General features: G+C 51.5%; 2 protein-coding genes across 6 annotated transcripts; both read right to left on the bottom strand.

Annotated features, from left to right (window-relative positions):
- Positions 1-49: 49 nt before the first annotated feature.
- On the bottom strand, positions 50-10,682 carry Sytl1 (synaptotagmin like 1). Of its 4 annotated transcripts, none has more exons than XM_013120152.3 (16): positions 10,534-10,681; positions 9,056-9,147; positions 8,425-8,653; positions 6,826-6,974; positions 6,520-6,595; positions 6,400-6,445; positions 5,428-5,500; positions 5,092-5,186; positions 4,817-4,930; positions 4,538-4,704; positions 4,183-4,279; positions 3,697-3,855; positions 3,349-3,427; positions 3,171-3,270; positions 1,095-1,300; positions 131-341 (listed from the first exon to the last, which is right to left on the bottom strand). In XM_013120152.3, exons 3-16 carry the CDS (start codon positions 8,613-8,615, stop codon positions 202-204), a joined length of 1,692 nt encoding a protein of 563 aa, XP_012975606.2. In that variant the 5' UTR covers positions 8,616-8,653; positions 9,056-9,147; positions 10,534-10,681; the 3' UTR covers positions 131-201. The 4 variants fall into 4 exon arrangements, with proteins under 4 accessions (XP_040612353.1, XP_012975606.2, XP_040612351.1 ...); XM_040756417.1 differs by lacking the exon at positions 10,534-10,681 and adding an exon at positions 9,543-10,290; XM_040756419.1 differs by lacking the exon at positions 3,171-3,270 and having other exon boundaries at positions 50-341; positions 10,534-10,682.
- Positions 10,683-13,007: 2,325 nt separating this feature from the next.
- Positions 13,008-26,966, bottom strand: Tmem222 (transmembrane protein 222). 2 transcript variants are annotated; one of them, XR_005881207.1, is made up of 7 exons: positions 26,557-26,966; positions 18,779-18,863; positions 17,536-17,567; positions 15,240-15,336; positions 15,031-15,161; positions 14,555-14,661; positions 13,008-13,875 (listed from the first exon to the last, which is right to left on the bottom strand). XR_005881207.1 is itself a non-coding variant. In XM_005079553.4 (6 exons), the coding sequence occupies exons 1-6, from the start codon at positions 26,748-26,750 to the stop codon at positions 13,788-13,790; spliced, it is 627 nt and encodes a 208-aa protein (XP_005079610.1). In that variant the 5' UTR covers positions 26,751-26,961; the 3' UTR covers positions 13,008-13,787. The 2 variants fall into 2 exon arrangements, 1 of the variants encoding a protein (XP_005079610.1); XM_005079553.4 differs by lacking the exon at positions 14,555-14,661 and having other exon boundaries at positions 26,557-26,961.
- Between the last annotated feature and the right edge of the window lie 895 nt (positions 26,967-27,861).

Below are 27,861 nucleotides of genomic sequence, written 5' to 3'. Positions count from 1 at the left end.
GGAGCGGTGTACCCACCCACCCCATCCCCCCCCTCGTCTAATGTCTGAGTGACCCTTTTTCACTTCCTGGGCTGTTTCCATGCTTATGCCTTACCACTCGGGCCTCATCCCCTGCTGAACAGGCAGTAGCTCTGTAAACAGACTTTATTGACTCCAGCCATGGCTGTGCTTTGTGTGGGGGTACAGAGGGGTTTGACAGGGCTATGCCCTGGGGACCAGGTTGGTTCTGAGGGGCAGAAGGCCATCCACCCACTCACATGGCCGCTCCAGAAGTGTCTGCCACAGCTGCTTCTCCTCAGGTGTGGAATCCATCCAGGGCACTTGGAGGCCATAGCTGCTGCCTAGATGTGGGTGAGCCAAGGTGGAGGGTACTGTCACTTCGGGTATCCCAGGTCCTAAAAAAGCATTCTGGTCCCTGATTATGCATGCACTGTACCCAATCACCCCAGCTCTTTGAAGGCAGTTTAGAAAAGGGAAACGAAGCCAAGTGTGGTGCACACCTTTAATCCCAGTACTTGAGAGGCAGAGGCAGGCAGATTTATGAGTTCAAGGCCAACTTGGCCTACAAAATGAGTTCCAGGACAGCCAGGGCTGTTTCACACACAGACACACACACACAGAGAGACACACACACACAGAGACACACACACAGAGAGACACACACACAGAGAGACACACACACAGAGAGACACACACACACAGAGACACACACACAGAGAGACACACACACAGAGAGACACACACACAGAGAGACACACACACACAGAGACACACACACACAGAGACACACACACACAGAGACACACACACACAGACACACACACACACAGACACACACACACAGACACACACACACAGACACACACACAGACACACACACAGACACACACACAGACACACACACACAGACACACACACACACAGACACACAGACACACACACAGACACACACACAGACACACAGACAGACACACAGACAGACACACAGACACACAGACACACACACACACACACACAGACACATACACACAGACACACACACACACAGACACACACACAACACACACATACACACAGGGCCCTGCTCTGCTCACCTGTACCAAGGCTGAGGCGTGTGCCCCCCAGCTGGCGACTGGCCAGGGTCCCATGGTCCCACAGGGAGAGCTCAGCACAGGCTTGGCGAAGGTCAGCAGGTCCAAAGCCATCATAAACCATGGTGTGGTTGAACACAGGGCTGAGGCTTCTTCGAACCACTCTTGTGCGTTGGCGGCTGGCTCTACTGTCATCAGGTAGCACTGAGCTGTGACAGGTAAATGAGGACTGTTATTAAGTGACCCACCCCTTGGACACTCCCTAGCTAAGCAGTCAGTCACCATGTCCTGTCTTTTCATGGGCCCATGTTCCCCCAGCCCCAGCCTAAGCCCGGGTCTCCAGCCCTCTCTGTTTTGGGACCTTTGCACCAATCTTTTCTTAGCTTTCTCTCCTGAAGCTGGCAACTGTTCATGGGATCCCAGAGAGAGGTGTTTGAAATACAATCCTGCTATTTCCTGGCCCTATGATCTTCAGTTTTCCCTGCCCACCCACCCCCTTGGTTTCCAAAGCTTCTGAACCGTACAGCGATGTTACTCTGATGTACAGTAACAGAAAGCCGGAACGGGAACCCAAAATCAGAGTGGCTTCCCTCCGTCCTCCTCAAGAGTGAGGAAACACCCAGAAATGCTTAGATTTCTCCAAAGCTAACTTTGAACACCACGGGGCTGAGGGTGTAGCTCAGGGGTAGAACACTGGCTCGGTGTGCCTCTGCGACAGTCCAGTCCTAACTTTGAAAACCACGGGGCTGAGGGTGTAGCTCAGGGGTAGAACACTTGCTCGGTGTGCCTCTGAGACAGTCCAGTCTCCAGCATGTTGAAAGACAGCTACAATCACCAGCCCCTGAATCACAAGTTCAGGGCCAAGCTACATAGCTTGTCCTTCCAAGAGTTCCAAGAAGGGGCCCTTTGGCCTTTGCATCACAGCAAGTGCTGTGGCCTACGGCCTCCACAGAATGAAGGCTGTACTGGCTGATTTTACGTCAGCCTGACACAGGCTGGAGCATGGTTCTCAACCTTTCTAAAGCTGTGACTCTTTAATACAGCTCTTGTTGTGGTGGTGACTTCATAAAATTATTTCATTGCTACTTCATAGCTGTAATTTTGCTGCTGTTATGAATCATAATAAAAATATCTGATATTTTGACCCACAGGTTGAGAACCACTGGGCTAGAGTCATCTGAGAGGAGGGAATCCCAATTAAGAAAATGCCTCCATGCCAGGTGGTGCTAGCACACTTTTAATCCCAGCAATTGGGAGGCAGAGGCAGGTAGATCTCTGAGTTTGAGGAACTGTTATACAGAGAAACCCTGTCTCAAAAAAAAAAGCCTCTGTAAGATCAGGCTATGGGCAAGCCTGCAGAGCATTTTCTTAATGACTGATTGATGGGAGAGGGCCCATTCTATTGTGGGCAGAGCCACCCTGTGGTCTTAGGTTCTATGAGAAAGCAGGGTGAGCAAGCCATGAGGAGTAAGCCAGGAAGCAGCACCCTCCATGGCCTCTGTATTAGCTCCTGCCTCCAGGTTCCAGCCCTGTTTGATATCTTGTCCTGGCTTTCTTCAGTGATGAACCACAACATGGAGGTGTAAGCCAAACAAACCTTTTCCTCCCCAACTTGCTTTTTGCTCCTGGTGTTTCATCACAGCAATAGTAACCCTAACTAAGACCCTGACCCCCTTATTCTGTTGTCTTGGCTGACCTGGAACTGGCTCTGTAGACCAGGCTGTCTTGGAACTCATAGAGATCCACCTGCCTCTGCCTCCCACGTGCTGGGATTAAAACCCCATGCCGCCATGCTTAACCTAAGCTTTTAAGACAGGGTCTTATATATCCTGTGAAGCCATGGATGACCTTGAACTAATCTCTCTGTGTGTACTCCTAGATTATGCAGTTTGTGGGGTTCCACCTCAGGACCTCATGCATGCTAAGCAAGCACCCCACCAACTCATGCACAGCCTCAGTCCCTAACTCCAACGCTTTGCCCAGCTGATCACTTCAACTCCTGCTCAGGCTGACGATCTTGGATACGTTGGTCAGAGGCTGGGAGCAGGAGGAGGAATGATGTCTCACGCTGCCTCTCACCATTGTATGTAAGTGTCCAGCGATCCTGGCCGCAGTGGCACAAGGTCCTGAGCCTCCTTTACCCAGAAGTGAAGCTCCCCACTCAGAGGCTGTCCTCCTCCTGTGGGGACACCCCAGTTCAGACCACCACCTCACAGGGCAGGTCTCCCAAGTCGGCTCTCACAGGGCAGTCACTTACCCTCTGAGCCGGCAGGGACATACTTGAGGGACAGAGAGAGGAATCCACGACTGGGAAGGTCATCTGGAGATGGGGGAACCTGGAAAGACGGAGAGCGGACCCATCGGTGAAACAGGCCACAGGGTAGTGTCTCCAGAGGCAGCTGGGAGGAGAAAGGTGTCGGGGACGGGGCCTCCACTGAGGAGCCCCAGGGGCAATGCTCCCCAGGAAGGGGCACCCTGGATGGCAAGCCTTGCTTAATGGCAACAACCTGTATGAGGCTGAGTGAGGCTCTGGGGAACAGTTTACCGGCACTTGGTGGCCTGTGGAGTAAAGGAGGGGTGTCTGTGACTGCATACCGGTCCTTACCCGGGGCTGCAGGGGGAGCCAGGTAGCCTCAGAGTCCCAGTTCCACGTGTCTAGGGGCACCTCGACTTCTCCCAGAAAGACGTTGCGACCCAGACTTTCCCGATGCCACACGGACAGGTTGAGCACCCGGCCTGGGAGGTCAGCCTGCTGGACAGAGTGCTGGGGACAGACAGGAGGTTAGTTTCAGTGGAGTACACTGCAGACCCTGGCATGGCTGTGGCATGCCTGTTGACTAGCGCTGGTCTCTCTGTTTCTTTCAGGATGGATTCCTGATTCTGGGTTAACTGGGGTCTCGCTATCACCGACCAGACAGATTGCCAGGCTTTGGATTGCACTAACCAGAGGCGGCTCTGTCATTCTCCTCAGAGAACAAGGCCCAGAGCCACCAGCAGGATTAACCAGGCAGACCCTGCCACTCACTCTGCTGCAAAGGGCACCCTGTTCTTTTGCGGGGGAGGGGGAGGGGGAACACCCCTGTTGCCTCACCCGCAGAGTCTCGTTGAAGATCGGGTTCAGATTCCGTTTCTTCACCGATGTCTTGCGCTTATTCTGCTTATCTGGGAGGAGGTAGGTTTTCACGTAGCTGGGTGAGAAAGGCGAAGGCTGGGGGTAAGGAGGGGGCCCTTCCAGAGCCTTCGTCTGGTTTTGGGGACGTCCTCCACCATCATCCAGAACACACCCAGCATGGTGGCCAGGTGCTAATCAATGAACAGGAATCCATCTTAGCATGCCTCCCAATAGCATGGCTCCCATCGTGCCCTTTTTGAAGAGGAGGAAACTGAGGCCAAGGCCAAGGCAAGGACCCCACCTGCAGCCCACCTGTAGGGTAGGCGGCACTCACGGATCGGAGCGGCGACGCCGGGCAGCGGCCAGCCCCTGGCACTGGATCACCTGTACTCTCAGCTCGGCCGCGCCGGGTTCGTAGCGCAGCGTGAAGTGCACGGAGCCTCGCACCTGTACGGTTCCAGCCTCAGCTTCCCCAGACAGGCTCATCAGGCTGCCACTCAGCTGCGGGCGGGGCGGGGCAGGGCGGAGCGGGATGGGAGGTCAGGGTCCCAGGCAGGCTTCCCACTGCGGGACTTGCCTGGGTACCCCGCCCAGCCCCTCCCTAGTCTTTCACCGTGGAGGAATTGAGGCTGGACACAGAGGAGCTGCTGCTGAGCATGCGGTCCAGGGAAGGGCCAAGCCCCGGGGCCTCTTCCCCATTCTCCTGGATCTCGGAGGTCGCTTGGATCTGGAGAGAGAGAAGAGACAGGGGCACCCTCTGCTTCTCTGGACCTCCCTGGACCGTGCTGGTGTCACCCACGGTTCCCGTCCCCGGGGCAGGCCCATTCTCGGTCTGGAATCCGCTCCTGGTGTTGAGAACAGCCACTGGTTACTCCGCCTACTGCCTACCTGGGCAGCCGAGGGCCAGGACTCCTGCTCCACCCTCTGCTCAGGATCCAGCGCTGTGTCGGTCTCTGCCACCTGCACACCCCTGCGGCCGGGGTCTGGAGTGGGGCACAAGGTGCTGAGAGAGCCCCTCACCTGTGTGTGTCCCTAAGCAAACCTGCAGGGACTTGTTCACACCTCTAGTCACCTGTTAGCTTCAGGCCCCAGTGACGGCCGGGTTGCCCATTGGTCGATGTAGTAGGGGTAGGAGAAGAGGAACGTGAACATGGCGGTGGGGTCACGCAAGCCTGCCTGGGATCGCCTCCATGTCTTTTACTCCCCACACACCCTCCTACTCACCTTCCCCGGCCTGGGGCTCATCCTCATGACCTGAAGCCGTTGAGGCTACATATGGTGAGGGGAAATCAGGCCCCTGAAGAGAGGAAAAAGGTAGAGGTCATGATGGGGGTTAATGAGGAAAGAGTCAAGGGTTATGCTGGGGTCAGAGGTCAGAGACTCCAGCCCGCTTCCCTCTCAATGCTGGAGTAGGGCTGCCCTCAGGGCAGGGCTGGCTACCAGCTGCAGGACCAGTCAGGCCTGTAGTTCACGCCCTGGCATCCCAAGGCCTGCCCCTCCTGATGTGCCAGCCTGACTTGTAGGTTCATGTGGTGGGGGCCTTAACATCTGAGTCCCTGGCCTCAGCCTCGCCCTCCTCAGCCCATCCCCGACCTTCTTGTTGTAGGCTGGCTTCATGCCTCATGTGTAGTTGAGGAGGACCTTGAACTCCTGTTTCTACCTCCTGAGTGCCAGGGTCACAGCATTCACCACCATGTGTGGTTGAGGAGGACCTTGAACTCCTGTTTCTACCTCCTGAGTGCCAGGGTCACAGGCATTCACCACCATGTATGGTTTATATGGTACAGTGGGCCAAACACAGGGCTTCGTGCCTGCTAAGCAAACACTCTACCAACTGAGCTACAGCCTTATACTTCTTTTCTGGGGGGAGGAAGAGAGGTTCAAGACAGGTTTCTCTGTAGCATTGGAGCCTATTCTGGAACCCTTGTAGACCAGGCTGGCCTCAAACTCAGAGATCCACCTGTCTCTACCTGGGATTAAAGGTGTGCGCCACCACCTCCTGTCTCCGGCCTTTGTCTTACTAGCTGGATTCATAATTGCCTTAGTGGCTTGGTCTAGGCCACAGGTTGATTCCCGCAGTGGGGTTCCTTCCCCGAGTCCCTTGATTCCCGCAGTGGGGTTCCTTCCCCAGCACATTGACCCCAGTTTGGAAGCACAGTGCACTAACTTTGAGCTCACACTGTCACTGGTACTCACTTGGGTCCCACTGTGCCTCTCGGGAACAGCCATCTCTATGGAGACCCTAGGAAGAGGGAATGATGGTTTTCAGGGCGGGGCAGCTGGCCATCCCCTCTCCTCTCCATGCTGCCTCCTCACCTGGGCTCCGGCTCTTCCTCGGAGGCGCCTTTCCCAGCATCCTCTGCCTCACCATCACTTCCCAGAGCCTGGTCCCCTGGGCTCAGATGAGAAATTCTGTGACCCTCCATCCCCTAGAAGCCCCATACTAGCCATGGTCCATGGAGATGCCCATCCATCTCCTATAGCCCTCAGAGGTGCAGGGCTACTCGGACATTCAGTATGGGGGCAGCCAGTTTTAGAATCCAAAGTCTAGTCCTGCCCATTTTCAGTCTCTACCCTTGACTTCCCAAAGATCCCCCTCCCTGCCTTGGGGTCCCCCCTCACCCCTGGAGCTCTTCTTCCTTCGGATAGAGGCTCTGACAAGGTCAGACCCAAAATGGGCATGGTGATGCCGCTGGGAGCGCGCTTCTTTGAACCAGTCCCCCGTCAGGGTCTTCAGCTGCCCGGGGTCTGCCAGCGAGGCTCTGAGTTTGCTAGAGGATAGTGGAGGATACAGCTGTCACTACTCACCCAACTGGTTTCCTGACACCCACTCTGGACCAGGGACCAGGGGCTCAACAGCAAATCACACTTGACCCTTGCCCTGGAGTCACTCAGGCTATTAAGGAGACAGAACCCAGAATAGATAAGTATAGTGATGGAAGTAAGAGGGCCTTCTGTGGGAATCATTTCTTTTTTCAAGACAGGATTTCTCTGTGGCTTTGGAGGCTGTTCTGGAACTAGCTCTTGTAGACCAGGCTGGTCTTGAACTCACAGAGATCTGCCTGCCTCTGCCTCCCAAATGCTGGAACTAAAGGCATGCACCATCATCACCCAGTGGCAATCATTTCTTAAAGGATGAATTGGAAGTCTCCAGGTTGAGAAACATAATAATCATTATTCAGGAACAATAAAGTTATTGTGAGCCATGCCTGATCCTTTATTTATTGCACATGTACATGCAATGTATGTGTGGTGTACATGCAAGTGTGTGTGTTCCCATGTTTGTGGTCGCATGCATGTGTGTATCAGAAACTGAAGTTGGCCCATTCTTCTCTAGCTGAATCCAGAACTCATTGATTTGGTGAACCTAGCTTGTTCCAGGAATTCCCTGTCACCGTTGCCCAAGTACTGGGTTTATGGGTGGCCTGGCATTTATGTGGCTGCTGGAGAAATGATTTCTTCCTCAAGCCCATGCAGAGAGTGCTTCACCCACAAAGCCATTCCCAAATCCCTTAGCTCTGTTTTAACTGAGAAAGGTGAGGTTCAAGATTAAGGCATCGCCGGGCGTTGGTGGCGCAGGCCTTTAATCCCAGCACTCGGGAGGCAGAGGCAGGCGGATCTCTGTGAGTTCGAGGCCAGCCTGGTCTACAAAGTGAGTTCCAGGACAGTCTCCAAAGCTACAGAGAAACCCTGTCTCGAAAAAAAAGATTAAGGCATCTACTAAAGTTTATACAGCTATCCCCAGAGTGCTTGTCAGTCTTGAGGGCCTCCGCCTCTGTTGCTCTTTTGGGGAGAAGGGACATCTTAGGCTTGGAAGCGAAGAGCATTCGGGGACTGGGAAACACTACATGGTTATAGCAGATTTATGTATATCTGGGTGGGGCTTACAGGGAAATGGATGAGATGGGGAGATGACAGGGACCAATCGGAGTGACCTGTGGACACACGTAGCGGCTCTGACACTCTGTTCTGAGGTCTGGGGAGGGTTCAGCAGAGTGTAAGGACAGGTGGTATCTGTCTACCAAAGCGTCCTGTCCCAAGGTGGTGGCCAGAGTGGGGAAACGCAGAGACAGGGAGACTTGAGGAGGACCTAGCACAGGTTTGGGAGAAGGGATGAGCACTGAGCTGGCCAGAGAGTAGAGTCGAGAAGCACCCAGACCCAACGGACGCCTCCAAGGACCCTGGATGCCTGCCTTCCGGATGGTGGCTGTGCTGTCTCACCTGACCCGCCCCTCCTCCAGCTGGCGCAGGCGGGCATCTCGTTTGAGGACATCAGTGATGGCCTCCTGCTCCTCCTCTGTCAGGAAGCTGAGGTCCAGCAACCCCTCAATGTCAGGTTCTGGCCCATGTGCCATGGGGAGGGAGGGCAGGGCCCAATGCCTCTCGTGAGATGTGTGGCTTCTTTGGGGCATCAGCTGGGGTTGTGCCCCAGCTGGGCATAAGTAGCTTCCTGGGGACAGAGCAAGGGTGAGTGTCTTCTCAGATACACAGCACATCCTGGAGCCAACTGCCTGTTTTCTTCCAAGCATGTACTCAAGTAATAGGGAGCGATCAAAGGAAGGCCAGGTCAAGGCGGGGGTACACTTGAAGAAGCTACAGGACACATATGCACACACCCCTAAGGACACACTGACATGTGTACCCATTGTTCTCCACATAGTCATATGGGTACAAGGATACCTGGTCAAAGACAGGTAAGGTACACACATTCCTCATGACAGGACTGTCACACATACACAAGAGACCTGAGCCCAAGAGCTGTGCACAGTAAGTTTCAAGCCTGCACACAGTATGGCCACATAAAGGAGACAATTGCCCACCTCCATCCAAGAATAAGTCCCTGCATACTCACAGATCTCCCTGGCTTTCCTCCCTCATACACTGCCCATTTAACCCGGCAGAGAACTCCTTAAGTCAAGGACAGCTCCTTTTCCAGTCAGTACTCTGTACACAACAGAACCTGATTCTTAGTGAAATGCAAAATATACCTGCACAAACATGCAAATGCACACCTAGCCTTCTCCACCACTCTTGTTTATGCCCCTACCCAGGGAGCCTCCCAACCCAGCCCTCCTCTGCCTTCGCCTCCCTCCACCCTGCCCTGGCCCATTTGGTCTTCCTGTCTGAGGCAACCTCCTCCCCAACCCTCACCCCCAACTTCCTCCCCTGCAAAGTGACCACAAGGCTCAATTCCATTGAGGCCACCCGCCCCGAGATTCCCCGACAACAGACAATAGCCCTGCACTTTTGCTTAGAGGAGATTCTGAGCCCCTCTGATTACAGGGGCTCCCCAACCCCCAAACCTGGCTGGAGGCTTCAGCTGCCAAAACAACTCATACCCAGGCACCACAGCCACTCCGGAAGGAAAACATTGCCAGCTGAGAGGGGCGTGTGGACGTGGCAAAGGCCCAGCACTCAGTAGTGGCCCTGGCCTGGGCTCACTGGGCCTCTCTCCTCTCCTTCCTACCCCTTCCATGCCAGGCCGCCAGGCGGGGCTGAAGTGGGACTAGGGCAACTCAGGGGCGGGTTCTGGCTTGTGCCTGTCTCCTCCTGGCCCTGTCCCTTCCCAGCTGAGTCAGTGTTCAAGCACAGCAAGCAAGCCTTCTCTCCTACCCTGCTTTCTGTATCTGCATAGCCCTGGGCAGATGCCTGTGTGCTGACAGTGACTATTTCCCTGAATGGCTGTGCTCCAGATGCCAGCTATGAAGCCAGCTTGGGATTCTTCTGTGGCATGGTATATGAGCATTGCTGCGTTGTGCTGAACTGCAGCATTAAGAGGGTAGACATGTCTGCAGGCCAGGGGATAGTATAGCATCCGAGCCTAAGTGCTGTGTTGAGCGATACTACATGTCTTACAGGAGTGTAGATGGTATGTGCAGTGACTTTCTGGAGATAGTGCCGTGTGGGTGTGTACATTTCTTCCTGTGTGGTTGGCCAGCCCAGGCTATGTTGTGGTGTGTACTCTAGTGCCCTGGGGACCACCAGATGTGTATGTGTGAAGGTGGAGAGACATTTGGCAGAACTGGGCCTGGCCTTGTCTTACAGGTTTGCTTGGTCTGGGCTGTGGGCCTCCAAGTCTCAAGCTCTTTCTCTTTCAGAGACAGATCAAGCGCCTGATACCCCCCACCCCCCACCCCCACCCCCACCCCCTGTAGTAACATTATGGGACAGACGTTTTGATGCTAAAAAATATGTCAATCTGCCTGACAGGTCAGAGTCATAAACTTGCTCTCGCTTCCCCCACCCCAAGCTCCCAAGGTGCCAGAGTATGCTCAGGACACCAGGTGGCAGTGCCTGTCCCTCAGACCACTGGCAGGGGAGGTGTGTTACCTGTAGGGGTCCAGAAGGGAGGACAGCTTCGAAGGCAACTCCAGCTCTCCAGGAAGGAGTTTCAGAGCCCAGAAGAGCAGTGGGGACTAAGGCTGACTGGCCCAGCTGCAGCTGCCCCAGCCCTGAGGAGGTGGAGGAGGAGGAGACACCTCAGCAGGGCCTGGTGCAAAACCGGGCCTGGACTGCAGCTCCTCCACAGCAGCTGTCAGGGGACCCAGGGCCAGTTTTGCAGGGCCCTGTGGGTGGGTCCAGCTGCACTGTAGACTTACCCTGTAACTGAAGAATGCCTCACCTGCAGGGCTAGCTCAGGGCCTTGACTGCTCCATCTGTGGAATGGGTAACAGATCCACTCTGCCATAGAGGGCCAATAGAAGATTGCTTTGAAAGCAAAGTTAAAAACTACAGTAACAGGACGATTACAGAGTTGCCACTAAGCAGCCTTGGACAGAATGCTGGCTTCAGCACCGTGTGGCCTTGAGCAGCTTTAACCCCTCTGAGCAATAATTTTTCTATGAAAACGAGTGGAACCCAAAGAGAAGGTCAAGTACCTGGTACAGGTGGTCCACAGGTGCCTGGTACAGGTGGTCCACAGGCGCCTGGTACAGACGGCATGTAGTGATGCCAGGTGTCCTCTCTCCAACAGACCAATGTCCGTGGTGATTTTAGTGCCTCTGACCACCCATGTTCACAAAACAACCATTTATCTCCTCACCCCCGGATCCTTCTACTTGAAGAGCCCTGGATTCCAGTGCCAGCTGAGGAGCCCACACTCGGTACCACATCCTGATCAGGAGAACCTGTTTCCGGCCTTAGAGTATATGGCTTTGGGACAATGGTCTTCTGTGGCTATCCACATTCTGGTCTTGGACACTAGAGGCCACAGCTCTCCTTTTATTTATGTGTATAAATGCTCTGACTACGCATGCGTGTAAAACACATGAGTGCCTGCTGCACAAGAGAGCCAGAAGAGGGTGTTAGACTCTGGAACTGGTTGTGAGCTACCATGTGGGTGTCTGGGATCCCAGGTCCTCTGCAAGAGCCCCAGGTGCTTTCAAATGCTGAGCGTCTCTTCAACTCCTCCCCCTGACCGCTCCTCTCCCCGCCCTTTTGTCTTTTCAGGGTTTCTCTGTGTAGCCCTGGCTGTCCTGGAACTCACTCTGGCCTTGAACTCATCTGTCTGCCTCTGCCTCTCAAGTGCTGGACTCAAAGGTGTGCACCAGTACCTGGCCTTTAGCCTCCTTACAAAGCCTTTTTTTCTTCACATTCTATCTGTGCACTACCATGGTGTGCATGTGGAGGTCAGAGAGCAACCAACTTTTGCTCTTAGACACAGGGCCATTTCTCCAGCCCCACACTTTCTATTGTGGTTTTGTTTTTTCCTGATGGTCATGAGCCACCATCTTCTGGAAAAACTGCCAGGGTTCTTAACCTTTCAGCTACCACTCACCCTCTGACTTGTTTTTGTCAGTCTTATTTTCAGTTTCTTTTTCCTTAAGTCGGTTAACAAGGTTTTCAGCACTACTGCATGAACCCTAAGTTCTCAGATACTACATGTATAGGGATGGAGGTAGCTCAGTGAAAACATGAATTCACATGTGTGCTTTCCACGAGTGTCCCCATGGAAGTGGTCAACTGCACCAGCAAGTTTCTCCCACTGAAGGAAGTAGCAAAGTTTCAAGGATGCTTCTCTGTCCTCCTCCCATCTCAGCACCCTGGAGGGTACCCATCTTGCCAGTTTTCAGGCCCAAGTGTCCTTTTTAGGTGGGGCTCTGCTGGCTTCTGGGCCTCTTGCTCTCTCTGAACTTGGACAAGTTATGTGGGTGCTCATTTCTTTATCTTCCCCATGGACTGATAGTGCCTGCCCTACAGGGCTGTTGGGAGGTTACATAATCACGCTCTGTAACAAGGGCCAGTACAGACGAGAATTTGAGTGCTGCAGCTGGAACCCAAAGCCATGCTAGACAAGGCTGTCAGTCACTTGTCCTGCAAACAGCCTTTAAGCTGGGCTTTGGTGGACCAGGAGAACGTAACTGGTATATGGTGAGGAACAAGAACCCTGGCAGTCATGGAAAGACGCACCAGGAGCAAGCTAGCAGTGACATGATTGTGGGGTAGGCGTGGGGAACTCAACATGGCCACCATACACAATGTGGTCAAGGGCTGCCATTCCTCTTGGCGAACTCCAACTGTGCACGGTTGGCAGTTCTCTCCCAACTTCAATCCTACTGCCAAGTTTTTCTATTAGGGAAGACGGAAGATTCCTTCTAGAAGAAAACCTGGAATATGGACCGGGAACAGCTGGAACTTTCCAGTCTGTGCAGCGGCAGAATTTACAAGGAATATTGATCTGCCCCAAAGCTCCAGTTGGAAAACCCAGACATGTTAGCAACTAGATCTCTGTGCCCCAGGCCCAGGGACACATGAGCTTATGGAATTGGGGGTAGGGGATGGAGGAAGAAAACAACAGACACCACCTGACTTGAAACTTTATTTCCTGCCATGGAGCCCCTTATAAAGGAGCAGGGGGCGAGGCAGGCTGCACAGGGTTCACTCAGCAACTGGAAGCAGATCCACGGTGCCACCAGCTGCCCTGAGGGTTACTCACACTTTGTACACTTTGTACATGAGGGGTTCTATCAGCAGCACAAAGACTCCCTGGGCTGGAAATAAGTGGGGTTCACCTTACCTGATTTACAGGGGACCCACTTTGCTTGTAAGGTCGTTCACCTTGCTAGCCAGGGCCCAGATGAGGGGCAATGGGTGTACATATGCTAGCACAGCTCTAGCAGACACAGAAGAGCCCAGCCCTTCCAGTCCATTCTAGGCCAGCAGAGAAGGTTCCAAGTCTCTTGGCTCGCAGTGCTTCTTAGAACACCACACCCCACTTCAGTACACAACCCGTCAGAAAGCAGCTTCAAATCCAGCTCTGGACGCGGCTTTGCCCAGTGGGTCCTCAATGCGTCCTGGGCATGGCAGAAACAGCTCAGTGGCAGTGGCAGCAGGTGCTCTAAAGGAAGGCCTTCCCATGACAGCAATGGGGATGCCACAAAGGTGAGGTTACAGCCCAGGGAGAGAGGACAAGGAGGCTCTAAGTGTCCTCACCTCATACATCAGCATTTCCATCTCGAGCCCTGACCCTACTTCCAACCCAGGAAGCCAACTGCCCAAGGGGGTGGGGGATAAAAGAACTGGAACCAGGGTGGGTGGCAGGGGCCTCCTTGGGGGCCTGGAGAGCTCAGACCATTGGAAAGCCATCACCGCAGGTTGAAGATGAGACTGACGGTCAGGATGATACCCAGCAGGAGGACAAAGGGCAGCCAGGTTTTCACAAAGGCTCCAACACTGGCAAAGGAGAGCACAGAAACAGTCAGGCAAGCAGATGGATGGCCCAGAATCCCCCCCTGCCCCCACCCTGACAGGGCTTAAGTTCCTAGAAGGCTCCTGGAACTTATTCTTCAGTTTGGTCAGCTAAGGGACAGGATCTAACCTAATGCACACTATGGAGACCATGGAAGGAAGGATATGTAATCTCGCTGGCACCTACAATCGCTCATGACCAGGAGCTCCTACTGAGGGTGGGATCCACAGAGAGAAATGGATAATGGACAGCCAGGGTCACAGGGCTAGGAAGCAGGGCCCAATCCTGTGCCCAGTCATGTTCTTTTTTGGGGAGTCTCTAAAGCCTTCCAGAGACAAAGAAGCCCTCTGAGAATTTCCCTTCCAGAATCTCATAATGATAAGCACATTAAAAACAAAGTTGGGCCGGGCGTTGGTGGCGCACGCCTTTAATCCCAGCACTCGGGAGGCAGAGGCAGGCGGATCTCTGTGAGTTCGAGGCCAGCCTGGTCTACAAGAGTTAGTTCCAGGACAGCCTCCAAAGCCACAGAGAAACCCTGTCTCGAAAAACAAACAAACAAACAAAAAAACAAAAAAACAAAAACAAAGTTGGGGGGGCGGGGATCAGCTTGAGTGTGAGATGGTTCCTAAGTCTGGGCTCTGCTGTGGAATCCAGGGAACTCACCATCCTGAATTCTCTCAGTGTAAGCGAGATGAGTGTCTCACAGGTCATGAGGCTGTGGCTTCAGAGATCTGCCTGGCCTAGAAGCTCAACTGTCTGGAAGCCTGCCTCTGACAAAGAACACAGGGTGGGTGGGTGTGGAGGGGGGAGACACTAGCCAAGAGATCTGTGTGTTCATCTGGACATCTGTACACTCACAGCTTTTCTAGAAGCCAGAGCCACGATAGCCCTTTAACCAGGGACAGCTGTAGCCCAGAAGCAGCTACCCAGGACCTCGCAGTGAGCAAGTGACAGCTCAGCTGGAAATCCATGTGGAGGAGGACTTTGGTACAGCCACCGTGCTCTCCACCAGGAACTCGGTTGCTCTAGATTAGAGCCTCCCTGCTGACTGAAGGACTCCAGTGACAGCTTTTTTAGGGAGAGTGGCCTGCAAGTGGTGTGTGTGTGTGGGGGTGCTTGCAGATGGGAAGACAGCTCACCTGACATACTTCCCATAAATCAGGCAAAAGAAGCAGAGTGTCACCATGTTCCAGTTGGTGCTATTGTTGTATCGCATCAGATTCAGGGCCAATGCCACATGTGAGTGGCAATTGTCACAGCAGAGATTGTGCTGGAGACACAAGAGCAGCTGGGTCAGACTGGGCTGGGGGAGGTGGAGGGGGGGCTTTCCATCCAAGTTCCCACCTACCATTCGGTGCTTGTACTCTTCAGAGGCATCGTGCACAGCTGTGTCCCATGCGTTGGGCCCACTAGCATATACCTGTGCGGGGTCCAATTTCCAGAACCTGAAGAGAAAAGGGAAGTTCTGGGGATTGGCTCAGTCCCTTTGTGGCCTTTCAGCTTTATGACTGCTCTCTGTGTGGGTGCCCAAGGCTGTGAGGCGACCAGGTAGGTCCAGGTCTAGTGTGATGTGGCTATTTTCTCTCAGTTGACACATTCTCTTCTGCAGGAAAGAGGGGAACCACTGAGACTTGGGAAAGAAAACTCACAGGGCTCAGGAAACTCCTGAAAGAGTCTCAAGGCCCTTCCCCAAGGCCCTTCAAGTTATAGCAATTGGTGTGGGGAAGACACTGAGAACCCCAGGTGCCAGCATGACATGCGGGAAAAGGCAGGGACACACTTTACGAGCTATGCCCATAAGGTGAACTTTTCGGGGAGTCTACTGCCTTTGGGACACTCACACTCCTGTAAGTGACGCCAGCAAATTCAGGCTTATGAGACTCCATTTGGGTGCAATCAGTGTCCAATCTGGAGTGAACACAAGTCTGTTCCCATCTCCCCAGGAAGTGAGACGATTGTGATCGGTCAAGACCACCAGTGCCACAATGGTTCCCGAGAAGACTCAGACTAATCCAGAGTGCTATATGTATGGTCTCAATGTTTGTCCCCTATTTTTGTTTTTTTGGTTTTTCGAGATAGGGTTTCACTGTGTAATCCTGGCTGTCTTGGAACTCACACTGTAGACCAGGTTGGCCTTGAACTCACAGAGATCTGCCTGCCTCTGCTGGGATCTAAAGGCATGTGTCATCATTGCCACTAATGTAGATTGTTCCCCTATTCTTAAGGTGAAATCCTAGGCTCCAGGAACTCCTTTATGGTTAGCGTCAGTGACCTTAAAAGACAGGCCTGAGAGACCCCTCCACTCCTTTCATCACATGTGGGGACAAGAAGGCACTGTGGCCCCATGAGGCACTGAGTATATCAGCACCCTGTTCTTGGCCTTCCTACTCTCCAATGCTGAGACATTTTTGTTGTTGATGAGCCACCCACTCAATGGCATTTTGTCATGGCAACCTGCATGAGGGACATGAGACAGAGGGAACACCTGAGTCTAGGCTAACAGAAGAGGGTTAGGTCAGCACCGGGGGCTGTGGAACAGCTTGAATAAGGTGGGAAGCATAAACTGTTCAGTGTGTCCCAGAAATAAGCGACTGAGCACTCCTGGAGGATTTGGGGGGGGGGAGGTGTCGGGGAACGAAGTGACAGCTGAAACAGGAGACACAGACGCCACACTGAAGTGGTTACCCAGCAGCAGCAGCAGCGTTCTCCCCAACTCAGCTGCTGGAGTGGGAAAGAAACTGGCAGAGTTGAACCCCTAACACCAGGCAGTCAGTCAGATGGCTTCTGGAGCAGCAGAGGGCCCCATGGCGGGGACAGGGATGGGGGATGACAACGGAGGGGAGACCGTGACAGGAGACCAGCAGCAGACATGAAAGGAAAAACCACTGTGGTCTGGACTGTGGGGCTCAGGGGCTCCTGCTCGGAGCAGACTGTCCTTAAAAATGCCTTTGAAAATACAAAAATTAAACAACTAGAACACTCTGAAAAACAGCCTGAAGAAATCCTCAGACCACATCTCTACCTGCCTGAGGAAGCCAGAGCAGGCAGCTCTGCTCCAAGCCACCTTGTCCAGCAGCTTCCTGTGTAGCTTTGGGCCACAGGGTGCCTGCTGTAGTTCTGAGGCATTGTCACCAAGCCAAGAGTCACAGGAACTACCTAGGCCGAAGAATAAAGACAAGCCTGCCTACACCGAACCTGCCTTTGCTCTCAAAGGGCCTGAGCGGCTTTCACACCCTCCAAACAAAGCTGCAGGGGAGCCCCAAGCAGTCTTCTATTCCTTAATGGCATGCTTGTTCCCCGGGGTGGAAGGACTCCAGGCTACACAGGAAGACAGACTTGGCTGTGAGAGCTAGGCTTGATGCTCCCTAACTGTGTGACCTTGCCCGAGTGAGTCCCATCCCTGTCTGTACTCCTGTGCCATGGAATTGAAAACACAATCTCCCAGATCTGAGCAAGACCTGGGCAGTCTACAAGATGAGGCCTAGATGGGAACTTGTACACTAGGTACAGGGCACAGGGCACTGTGGCCTCATGGGCTCTAACTGTCCTCAGGGTGCTGGCCCTGCTGCATCTCACAGGGCCTGGCCTGTTGCTCTGAGCAGGAGGAACCTGGCCTAGGGCTATGCACAAGACTATTCACTTACTTGGCAGGCTTTCCAAAGGCCATGTTGTCTTCCTGTTGAGAGACAAGAGCAGAAGTCAGTGCAGAATCTACATCCAGTCTAATGACAGCCCTGGCTTGAGTGCAGTGACTTAGAAGGGGTCAGCAGAGCTGGGACATGGAATAGCATGACATCTGTAGTGCCAGAGCCACTGCTCTGTGGAAAGGAGACAGGGCAAGACCCAGGGACTTCTCTGGCCCTCTCCTGATGTCCTCAGGGCAGTCTTTGATCTTTCAGCATGGGCCAGAGGTTTCTTTCCTTCAGGTTGTAACATCAGCTCCCTGACCTCTCAATGCAACAGTGATAGTTCACATGGAACCTGGAGCAGATACCTTCAGAGCAAGAGAGAGAACTTTCTTATGAGGGAGAGACTGTGGAGTTCTAGACTCTGTATGTAGACACCCCCCCTCAGTAGCCCTCTCTGTCCTGGAACTCTCTATGGAGACCAGGCTGGCCTTGAACTCACTATCTCTGCCTCAGGAGTACTGGAATATGATACTATGCCTGGCCTTGTTTTGTTTTTTGAAGCAGGGCCCAACTCTATACCCAAGACTAACCTGGAACTCACTATGTAGCCCAGGCTGACCTTAAACTCTGGACAATCCTCCTGCCTCAGTTTCCCAATGCTGGAATTAGAGAGGCATGATCTACTATGCCTACCTAGTGAAAGTATGAAGTTCACAACAATAGACCTTGTCCTGTTAGGATGGTTGTAACAACCATTAAGACAAACAGGCTATGCCATCACACCCCTCCATTTTCCAGCCTTAGCTACCTAAAAACAGGCAAATGCCATGTGCTCATCTGCAAAGAGCCTGGACTAGTGCTGGTCCATCCCAGGATGCAGATTTGAGAACACAGCTGGGTCAGTCTAAAAGCCCTGGGAACCACGTCAGCCTCCCCTGTCCCCCAACCATGGCTCCCACCTTCTGAAGGTCCAGAGATGTGGTTCCTGGATGGTCTGACTCCACTCTTGCCTCTAACCCCTACCCATGTCTTGGTACCCAGGGATGGGGGCAGAGGGCTGAGCCAGTTACTTAAGATTCCTCTGGCCACACTGCCCTCCTGGCCTGTCCTGGAGGCAAGAGAAGGAAAGGGGTCAAACACCAGTGAGGGGCAGAAGGCTAGGGCCAGGGCTGAGAGTTATCTGCGACTTCTTGGGCCCAGGCCAGCCTTTCTACGTGAGCCTGGATACTCTCCAGGGCAGGGCAAAATGGAGACTCACCGAAACAAAATAGGGGCCAGCGAAGTCCCGAATGACTCCTGTGGATGTGCAGATGCCCATGTGGCCGATGATGGGGAAAAACCACCTGTAAGAAAGCAGAGCAGGGTGGTGGCGCACGCTTTTAATCCCAGCACTTGGGAGGCAGAGGCAGGGGGATCTCTGTGAGTTCGAGGCCAGCCTGGTCTACAAGAGTTAGTTCCAGGACAGCCTCCAAAGCCACAGAGAAACCCTGTCTCGAAAAACCAAAAAAAAAAAAAAAAAAAAAAAAAAAAAGCAGAGCAGGGAAAAGGCCAGATCAATGGTTAAGAGCACTGGTTGCTTTTCTAGAGGATCTGGGTTCAATTTCCAAACCCTACATGGCAGCTCTCAACCATCTGGCCTCTGTGGGTACCAGGCACAGATGTGCGCACAGACATGTATGTAAGCAAAACATCCATAAACATAAAATAAAAAAGTAAAGTATAACTTTTGTTAAATGTAAATTATCTCCAAGTTAATTGTTAAAAGGTAACAAAACCCAACTAAGCTGAACATGGCTGGTATATACCTATAATCCTAGCACTTAGGAAGCAGAGGCAGGCAGATCTTTGTGAGTTAAAGACTAGCCTTGTCTATACAGTGAGAGCTTGTCTCAAAAAACAATGGAACTGGAGAGATGGTTTAGCCATTAAGAGCACTTGCTATTCTTGGAGAAGACCAGGGTTCAGTCCCCAGCACCCATATGGTAGCTCATGCCTTCATGACTCTAATTCCACAGGATGTGATACCTTCTGACCTCCATGGATACCAGGCATGCGTGCAGTGCACATATATACATGCAGGCAAAATGCCCATCCATAAAAATAAAGCTATTTAAAAACAAAACACACACACACACACACACACACACACAGAGAGAGAGAGAGAGAGAGAGAGAGAGAGAGAGAGAGAGAGAGAAAGAGAGAGAAATGAATTTCTGACAGAAAAATAAGTAAAATCAGCATAGCCTTGCAATAGCTGCATGTAACAATGGAAAACACATTTTTGCTACATACGACATAGACTCTCAAGAGTGTACGCCTGAAAGAAAGCCTGACCAAAGCATATAAAATGTAGTACTGTTTAGTGTTCCAGAGAAGACAAAGCAAATCTACCACTATTGCCCTGGGACTGGCAAGATGTGGCTCAGCTGTGAGGGTGCCTGCCACCAAGCCTGGTAACTCCTGGGACTCACACGGTAGAAGGGGAAAACAATTCCATAAAGCTGACCTCTGACCTCTTTTTGTGTACTAAAACACACACACTCCTGTATGCACACATTAACAATGAAAAAGTTTCAAATGTTATTTTAAATTATGTGTAACTATCTGCATGTAGGTATGAATGGGTACCCACAAGTATTGGATTCCACTGAAGCTGGCCTTACAGGGTTATCAGCCACCTGACACAGGGGCTGGGAAGTACACTTGGATTCTCTCTAACAGTACATGGTCTTAACTGCTGAACCGTCTCCAGCCCATAAATTAAAGAGGGCAGGAAGGAGGGAGGGACGGACGGAAGGAAGAGGGAAGGAGGGAAGGAGGGAAGGAAGGAAGGAAGGAAGGAAGGAAGGAAGGAAGGAAGGAAGGAAGGAAGGAAGGAAGGAAACCTTTAAAAACTTAACTGACTTTTATGCTTAAGCCCTGCGCACCTCATAGCACGCAGATAACACTTCAGGGAGGAGGTTGAAAATGGGGAAGCTCATGCAGGGCTGGCAAAGGCTCGGTGGGTAAGGTGCTTGATGCACAAGCCTGAGGAGAGGGTGGAGAGCCGAGAAGGCGGGAGGGGCACCGTAGGGGCTACTACTGAAGTTCCAACCCTAGATGACAGTCTTGACTAGACAGCCATAGGTGATGGAGTCAGACTGTAAAAGGAAGAGGGCTTTCTTTTTCTCCTAGATTAAATTTTAATCATGTGTATGTGTGTGGTAGTATGGGGCCTGTGTACAGGTAGGTGCCCTTGGAGGCCAGAAGAGGGAGGACATCTGATCCCCTGCAGCTGGAGTTACCAGCAGTTGTGAGCCACAGGATGTGAGCACTGGAAACTGAATCCAGGTCCTCTGCAAGAGCAGTACCCGGGTTCAATTCTCAGCACCCACATGGCAGCTCACAACTGTCTGTACCTCTAGTTCCAACCCCTTCAGACCAATGTACATAAAATACATTTTAAAAAATTGTTTAAAGAAAAGTTTTAAGATCTGATGTCTCCGCTTCACACGCCAGCAGCCACAGAGCCGCAGACCTATCATCCCCTTTGCTTCCTTTGCCATTATCCATGCACCAGAAGTGATTCTGTGCATTTACTCAGCAGCTGCCTCTTTCTCTTCACTAAATACTTGGGCTCCATGAGAACAAAGACTCTGTTTCTTCCACCAGTGCAGCTTCTCAGGCGTGCCTGGCATGGCACACAGCTCCTGACTCCCCATGTATCTGTCTGTCAGTGGAACACTGAGCCAATGATTTACATTGCACAGTAGAGTGATGCAGCTGGATAGGAGGAATATCAACGCTCTACAGCACAGCAAGGTAACTATAACTGACAACTAACTGGAGATTTCAAAAGACCAGGAGAGAGTATTCTGAATCTTCCCAACACAGAGAAATGAGAGCTGAGGCAATGGATACACCATTTACCCTGATCTGCTCATCATTCTGTGTGTATATGGATACCCACATGTGCCCTGGCATATCTGTGTGTATTGTGTGTATATGGTATGTATGTGTGTGTGGTGTACATATGGTGTGTGTGTGTGTGGTATATGTGAGTGCATATAGTGTGTGTGTGTGTGTGTGTGTGTGTGTGTGTGTGTCCTGGTGTATGTGTGACGGTCAGAGGACAACCTTGGGTGCTGCTTTGCCTTCTGCCCTGTGACAGGGTCTCACTGCTGTGTACTCCAGGCTAGTTGCCCATGAATGTTGGGAGCTCCCTGTCTCTGCCACCTCACCTTATAAGCCCTATTTTCTATGCATACCTTTGCATGGGTTCTGGGGATTTGAACTCAGATCCTCATATTTATGAGGTAGGCACTTTGCCCACCCATTTTAAAAATATATATTGGAGCCAGGCAGTGGTAGCGCACACCTTTGATCCTAGCACTTGGAAGGCAGAAGCAGGCAAATCTCTGTTCAAGGCCAGCCTGGTCTACAGATGGAATTCCAGGACAGCCAGGGTTACATAGTGAAACCCTGTCTTAAAAATACATACTGGAATGTCACACTGTACCCCATATATACTTAAGATTATTCTATGTGACAATTAGAAAAAAAGAATGAAGTCAGCACTTGGGAGGAAGAGGCAGGTGGATCTCTGTGAGTTCAAGGCCAACCTGGTCTACATAGTAAGTTCCAGGGCAGGCAGGACCACAGAGAGGTCCTGAAGTCAGGCTCTGCTTTAAGTTTTGAGCAGACTGTGCATTCCCAGCTCCCTCAGAGTAGCAGCACTGTGCTGTGGGACCACTGCTTGCAATCCATGTAAACCGCTGCTCACACGTGGGTGCAGCTACTCTGGGCAGTCAGTAAATACCTGCTACCTGGTCAGGTAAAGAGTAAGCAGCTGAAGAGCCACAGTGAGCACAGGGCGGAAACCAAGAACTATGGGAAACAGCTCCCCTGGCTTCTCAGGACCCAACCCCAGGCTCTTCCTGGACCAGATTCCTTCCAAGGGGCAGGGACTCCATGTCGGGACTGTGCTGATGGCCGATGGGGTGGGAATGAAGGCTGGAGATACAACACTAAAGCTCTGCACCAGCAAAACCCCAGGGAAGCAACTCTCAAGGCAGCCTGTCAGCTCCCCAAGCGCAAGCTCCAGAGCTCAGTTAAGGGCTGTCTCCTCTGAACCCAGGACAACAGTGGTCTTAGTGGATGAGTTAGCTGCTCATCCTGGAGTTTCATGCCTTTACCCCTCATCCACATATGAGCGAGCACAACAGTATCTGCTTTCACAGTGGGTGTCAAGGACTGGCTGACAGGCAACATTAACATCTCAGAAGAGGTGGGCAGGTCTTGGAATAAGTGTCTTTCCCTGATCTTCCTCTCACAAATGTGAGTCCCCATGCCACATCTATCCCTGCATTCAGCAATCACATAGCCATGTCCTTACAAAGCCATCTGTAAACATCCCTTCTGCTGAAGGGCGAGTCCTCCACGGGAGCCCAGAGTCTTAGGAGCACCTGCACCCATGTCTGAAAAGAATTGAGATGTAAGCTGCTTCCAGCCCACACAGTGAGGAGATGTATGTCTCCACTTCAAGTTGCTACCATTTTTCTGAAGAGGACCATGCTGCAAAAATAGTTTTAAAAATAAGGAGCTTGCAGGACAGTGGTAGTGCACGACTTTAATCCCAGCACTTGGGGGCAGAGGCAGGCGAATCTCGGTGAGTTCGAGACCAGCCTGGTCTACAAGAGCTAGTTCCAGGACAGTCTCCAAAGCCACAGAGAAACCCTGTCTCAAAAAACCAAAAAAAAAAAAAAGAAAAGAAAAACAAAACAAAACAAACAGAAAAAGAGGAGCTGACCTGACCAGATGGTTCAATGTGTAAATTGTGCCAAGTCCTATCACCTGTGTTTGAGTCCTAGGACTTACATGGCAGAAGGAGAGAACTAACTCCTGTAAGCTGTCCCCTGACCTCCATAGGTACTCATAAATGTGTACACACACACACACACACACACACACACACACACACACACACACACACACACACACAGAGTGGGGGGTGTGGTTTTGAGACAGGGTTTCTCTGTATAGCTTTGGAGGCTGTCCTGGAACTCGATCTGTATGTAGATCAGGCTAGCCTGGAACTCAGAGATCCACCTGCCTCTGCCTCCCAAGTGCAGGGATTAAAGGCTCCTGCCATAACCACCTGGTAGAAATAAGTAATTTTGAGGAAAAGGTCAACATGGCTAGCATGTCGAGCTTTCACAAACAGCACATCACCTGCGTGCTCACCCACTTTCACACTAAGTCGTTTTTCTTCACAGCCCTACTCGACATCCGGAGTTCTCCCTATTGGTTACTTGTTTACTCTCTACTCCTCCCACCAACTCAAGAGCAAGCAGCACACTTGCTTTACTTGCCAGTGTATGGCTATATACCATACAGCTAGGCCTTACCACCTACAGCTACAGAGGCACAAGGAGTCAGTCATTTAGCAAATGTGTTAGAGGAGCATTTAATGAATTAACAAGCACGTATTGTAAGTTGTTTGTGTTTCTTTTTAGTTTTGGTATTTTGATCTAGGGGCTCACTCTGGAACCCTAGGTTGGCCTGGACTTTGCTCTGTAACCTAGGATGGTTTCAATACTCTTAGGGACTCTCCTACCTTAATCTCTGGGAGTGCCCTCAGGTCAGAGGTATAAGCCACAGTGCCTGGACTCAGACTTTGATTTTTTTTTTTTTTTGAGACAGGGCTTCTCTGTGTAGCTTTGTAGACCAGGCTGCCTCCCGAGTGCTAGAATTAAAAGACATGCGCCACCACTGACAGGCTGCTTTTCTTTTGTGGTTTAGTTTTATTTACACAAACATTTTGCCCGCATGTATGTATGTGCACCACTTGTTGGCCAGCTGCCCATCAGATCCCCTGGAACTGGCATTACAGGTGGCTGACTACCACCATGTGGGTGCTGGAAATTGAACCCTGGTTTGCAAGAACTCAGAGGCCTGAGGCAGGGGGATCAGTGCTGTGAGCCTTTATCATTTATTACAGAAGTAGCAATCATCTAGGTAGTAACTCCAGAATATTTATTACTTCAAATTTGGCTGTATATAGACTATATACTGGGTGCTTTGAATTCTCAAATTGGCCCCACAGAAAGGAATTCCTTCTCACCTGGGCGTCAGCAGTTAGAGCTGCACCCTCTGGATTTCACACCACATAGCCTTAGTTTTCCCCTTTGATATAGCACTGGGAAGTCCCCTTTATCAGTTAACAGCACATGTTGCAAGTCATGTCCAGGGGAGAGACATTAGGCACCTGCTTTTCTCAAGATCCTACCGCCTCCCTGGCTCTGAGAGATATGCACGCCCTATTGTCAGAGAGTTGTTACAAGTGCCTTGGGTATAAAAACTAGAAACTCTTGTGGGATAGGAGACCTCAGGAGAACTTTTAGAAGAAGAAAATTTTGGAAGCTTTTTAGAAAGAACTTCAGAGAATTTTTTTAAGGGGAACTTTTAAAGAGAACTTTAAGAAAGCTTTTAGAGAAAGAACTTTTGAGGAGAAAGCTTTAAGAGAGAAATCTTAAAGAGAGCTTTGGAGAGAACTTTTTTGGGAAGACTCCATTTTGAAGACTAAAGATTCATGAGAGGAAGCGTGTGTGAGCCAGTTTATCTCCCTCTCACCCTCAGACGCCTTTTAGAAATACCCTACCAACCTGCTGTCTAGCCCCTAGCCTGGACCCTGAGAGAGCATTGAGGCTGGAACTTGAATGTTCTCATTAGATCAGGAGTTCAAAATCAACATGGGCTACATAATAAATACCAGGTCATCCTGGGCACATACCAAGATCTTGTCTTAAAGCCAATAAAATAAATACAAAAACAAATGGTGAAAGTGATTTTAAGGTCAGCAACATCTGAGGCTAATAATGATTCCTTCTCGACACAATCTGGCTGATTTTGCTTTTTTTCTCACCATTTAGTTCAGGCTGGCTTCAGACATCTGCCTGCCTCTGCCTCTGGATGCTGGGTTAAAGGTGTGGATCACCACCTCCGAGACAGGGTTTCTCTGTATAAGAGCCCTATCTGTCCTGGAACTAGCTATGGAGACCAGACTGGCCTTGATTGAACTCAAGAGATCTCACGCCTCTGCCTCCCCCAATGCTGGAATTAAAGGCGTGCGGCAGATGGCTGGTTTTGATGGAAGAAAAAATACATATCCCCTCAGGTGAGGGGTGCTATGACACAGCTGAATGACAAGTTACAGTAAATTTGATTTCCGAATGTCTTCTTGCTGGGGCAGTAAACAGACCAAGACAATGCTACAAGAAGCTCAGCTTCAACACGAGGAAGAGGATTCCTACTTTAGAAATTCAAAAAACCAAAGGAAAAAAACCAAAAAGAAAAAGGGAATGAAAGAACTTGCAAACTGCCCAGGCTGTTAAAACTAAAGTAGAAGCCCGGCATTGGTGTCTACACCAATTGGTCTACAGAGCGAGTTCCAGGACAGCTTCCAAAACAATACAAAGAAACCCTGTCTTGAAAAACAAACAAACAACCCTAAAGTAGGAGGGCAGTAAGCGCACCTCTGTACCTGCTTCTCCTCTTCCACTGGGCAGACACCTAGGTACTTGATTTCTGTTTTGCAACTCAGAAGATGTAGGGGTCCAAAATGTTGGCCTGGACCTCCCAGTGCTGACATTTCATGAACAAGTGTGGCCTCAATCAAACTCACTTTTGCTTTTAAACTCACTTTTGCGTATAGCAGATGACCAGTAAGCATTGATTTGCTCAATGAGTGAAAAAAAAATGACGGCGAATGAATGAACATACCCCTTCAGACAATGTACTTTTCTGTACACCTGCGCAGCTTAGGGGCTTCTAGTTACCTGGCCTACAATCGTCCTCCTCCCCAGTTAGACTAGGGGTAACCACGATGGGAAGCACGCATCAAGCGGAACAAGCACCGCACAGGTGGCGGGGTTCTAGGGACGGGGCGCCGGCCTGGCTCGGGGTAAGGATTGCCCCGTCTGAGAAAAAAAGCTGGTACGACACACCGGAGGACTCTCGGGCCCTCCCCGTTTTTGCGCGACGCCGGAAGAGACTCACGTGAGCACCGGGATGGGCGTCCATACGACGCAGTAGGGGAAGCGGCTCCGCTCCACGTCCATGGCGACGCCACCGGACCCGTGGTACTGTTTCATGTCCGTCTCGGCCGCCGTCGGCGCTTCTACTTCCGCCATCCGAGGAGGGGGCGGCGGCGGCTGCGACAGGAGCGGAGAACTCCCTTCCGCTTCCGCCATGCTGCGCGCGGCCCGCTCGACAGGCCCCGCTCGGGAAGGCCTGGCTGCGGAGCCGCTCGCCCCTGTATCGTCACTTCCTGGAGGTTAGGGGGTCCACCTGGTTGGTCTTCCCTCCGGGAATTGAAGTCTCGTCCTTTTGTGCCCGGACAGCGTAGCCTCTTAGGCGCTCCTGTAGGTGAGCGTCTCTATGGTCCTCAGGCAGCTGTCAGTCTAGCCCAGGGAGACCCACAGCCAATCGCGGTTCGGTTCGCCGGCACGTGGTGCAGGCAGTATTTGCTGAGCGCTTATTAGGTGCCAAGCACTTGACATGCATTGTTACTACGTTCCACAAACTAATTAGACACACAAATTTAGTTGCTTTCCTCGGGTTACAAATGAGATACTGAGTCTTGACGAGGTGAGGGGCCGCGATTCAAACACAAGTCTTTAGATTTCCTTTGACCTTTTTATTTATAGAGACACATGCGGTGCATTGGTGGCGCACGCCTTTAATCCCAGCACTCGGGAGGCAGAGGCAGACGGATCTCTGTGAGTTCGAGGCCAGCCTGGCCTACAGAGCTAGTTCCAAGACAGCCTCCAAAACAAAACCCAGTCTCGAAAAAAAAAAAAAAGAAAGAAAGAAAAAGAAAAAGAGATAGAGACACACGCAGTGCAGTATGCAAGCAAGACGATACTGATGTTTGCCTCTGGCCTGGGGAGGGCAGGGATGCAGAGATGCAAAGACAGGAAAGCTGGGAGGGTCACTGTGTGCGGAGAGGGCATATCATCCTGGCTCCAGGAGTCACAGGATTTAGGCAGATAGATAGAGCCTCTTTATTGTTGTTTTGGGGACAATGTTTGCTTTTATTTCAAAACTGGGTCTCACTAAGTAGCTCTAGCTGTCTTGGAATTCACTATGTAGACCAGGCTGTCCTCAAACACATAGAGATCTGCCTGCCTCTTTCCCTGGGATTAAAGGGGTGCGTCACTATGCCAGATCCTTTTATGTTCAATAGGAAAACTGAGACCTTAGCAGTTAGCAACTGTCTAAGTTCACACCCGAGTCTTGAAATCTTTTGGCTTTTGGAGGGATGTCCAGAGAGACAAGGAAGTAGAATGTGACGCAGTGTGA

Source organism: Mesocricetus auratus, unplaced genomic scaffold (genome assembly GCF_017639785.1).
Source record: "Mesocricetus auratus isolate SY011 unplaced genomic scaffold, BCM_Maur_2.0 Super-Scaffold_100014, whole genome shotgun sequence".
In the NCBI taxonomy this organism is placed as follows: domain Eukaryota; kingdom Metazoa; phylum Chordata; class Mammalia; order Rodentia; family Cricetidae; genus Mesocricetus; species Mesocricetus auratus.
This window is presented reverse-complemented; position numbering and strand designations above follow the sequence as displayed.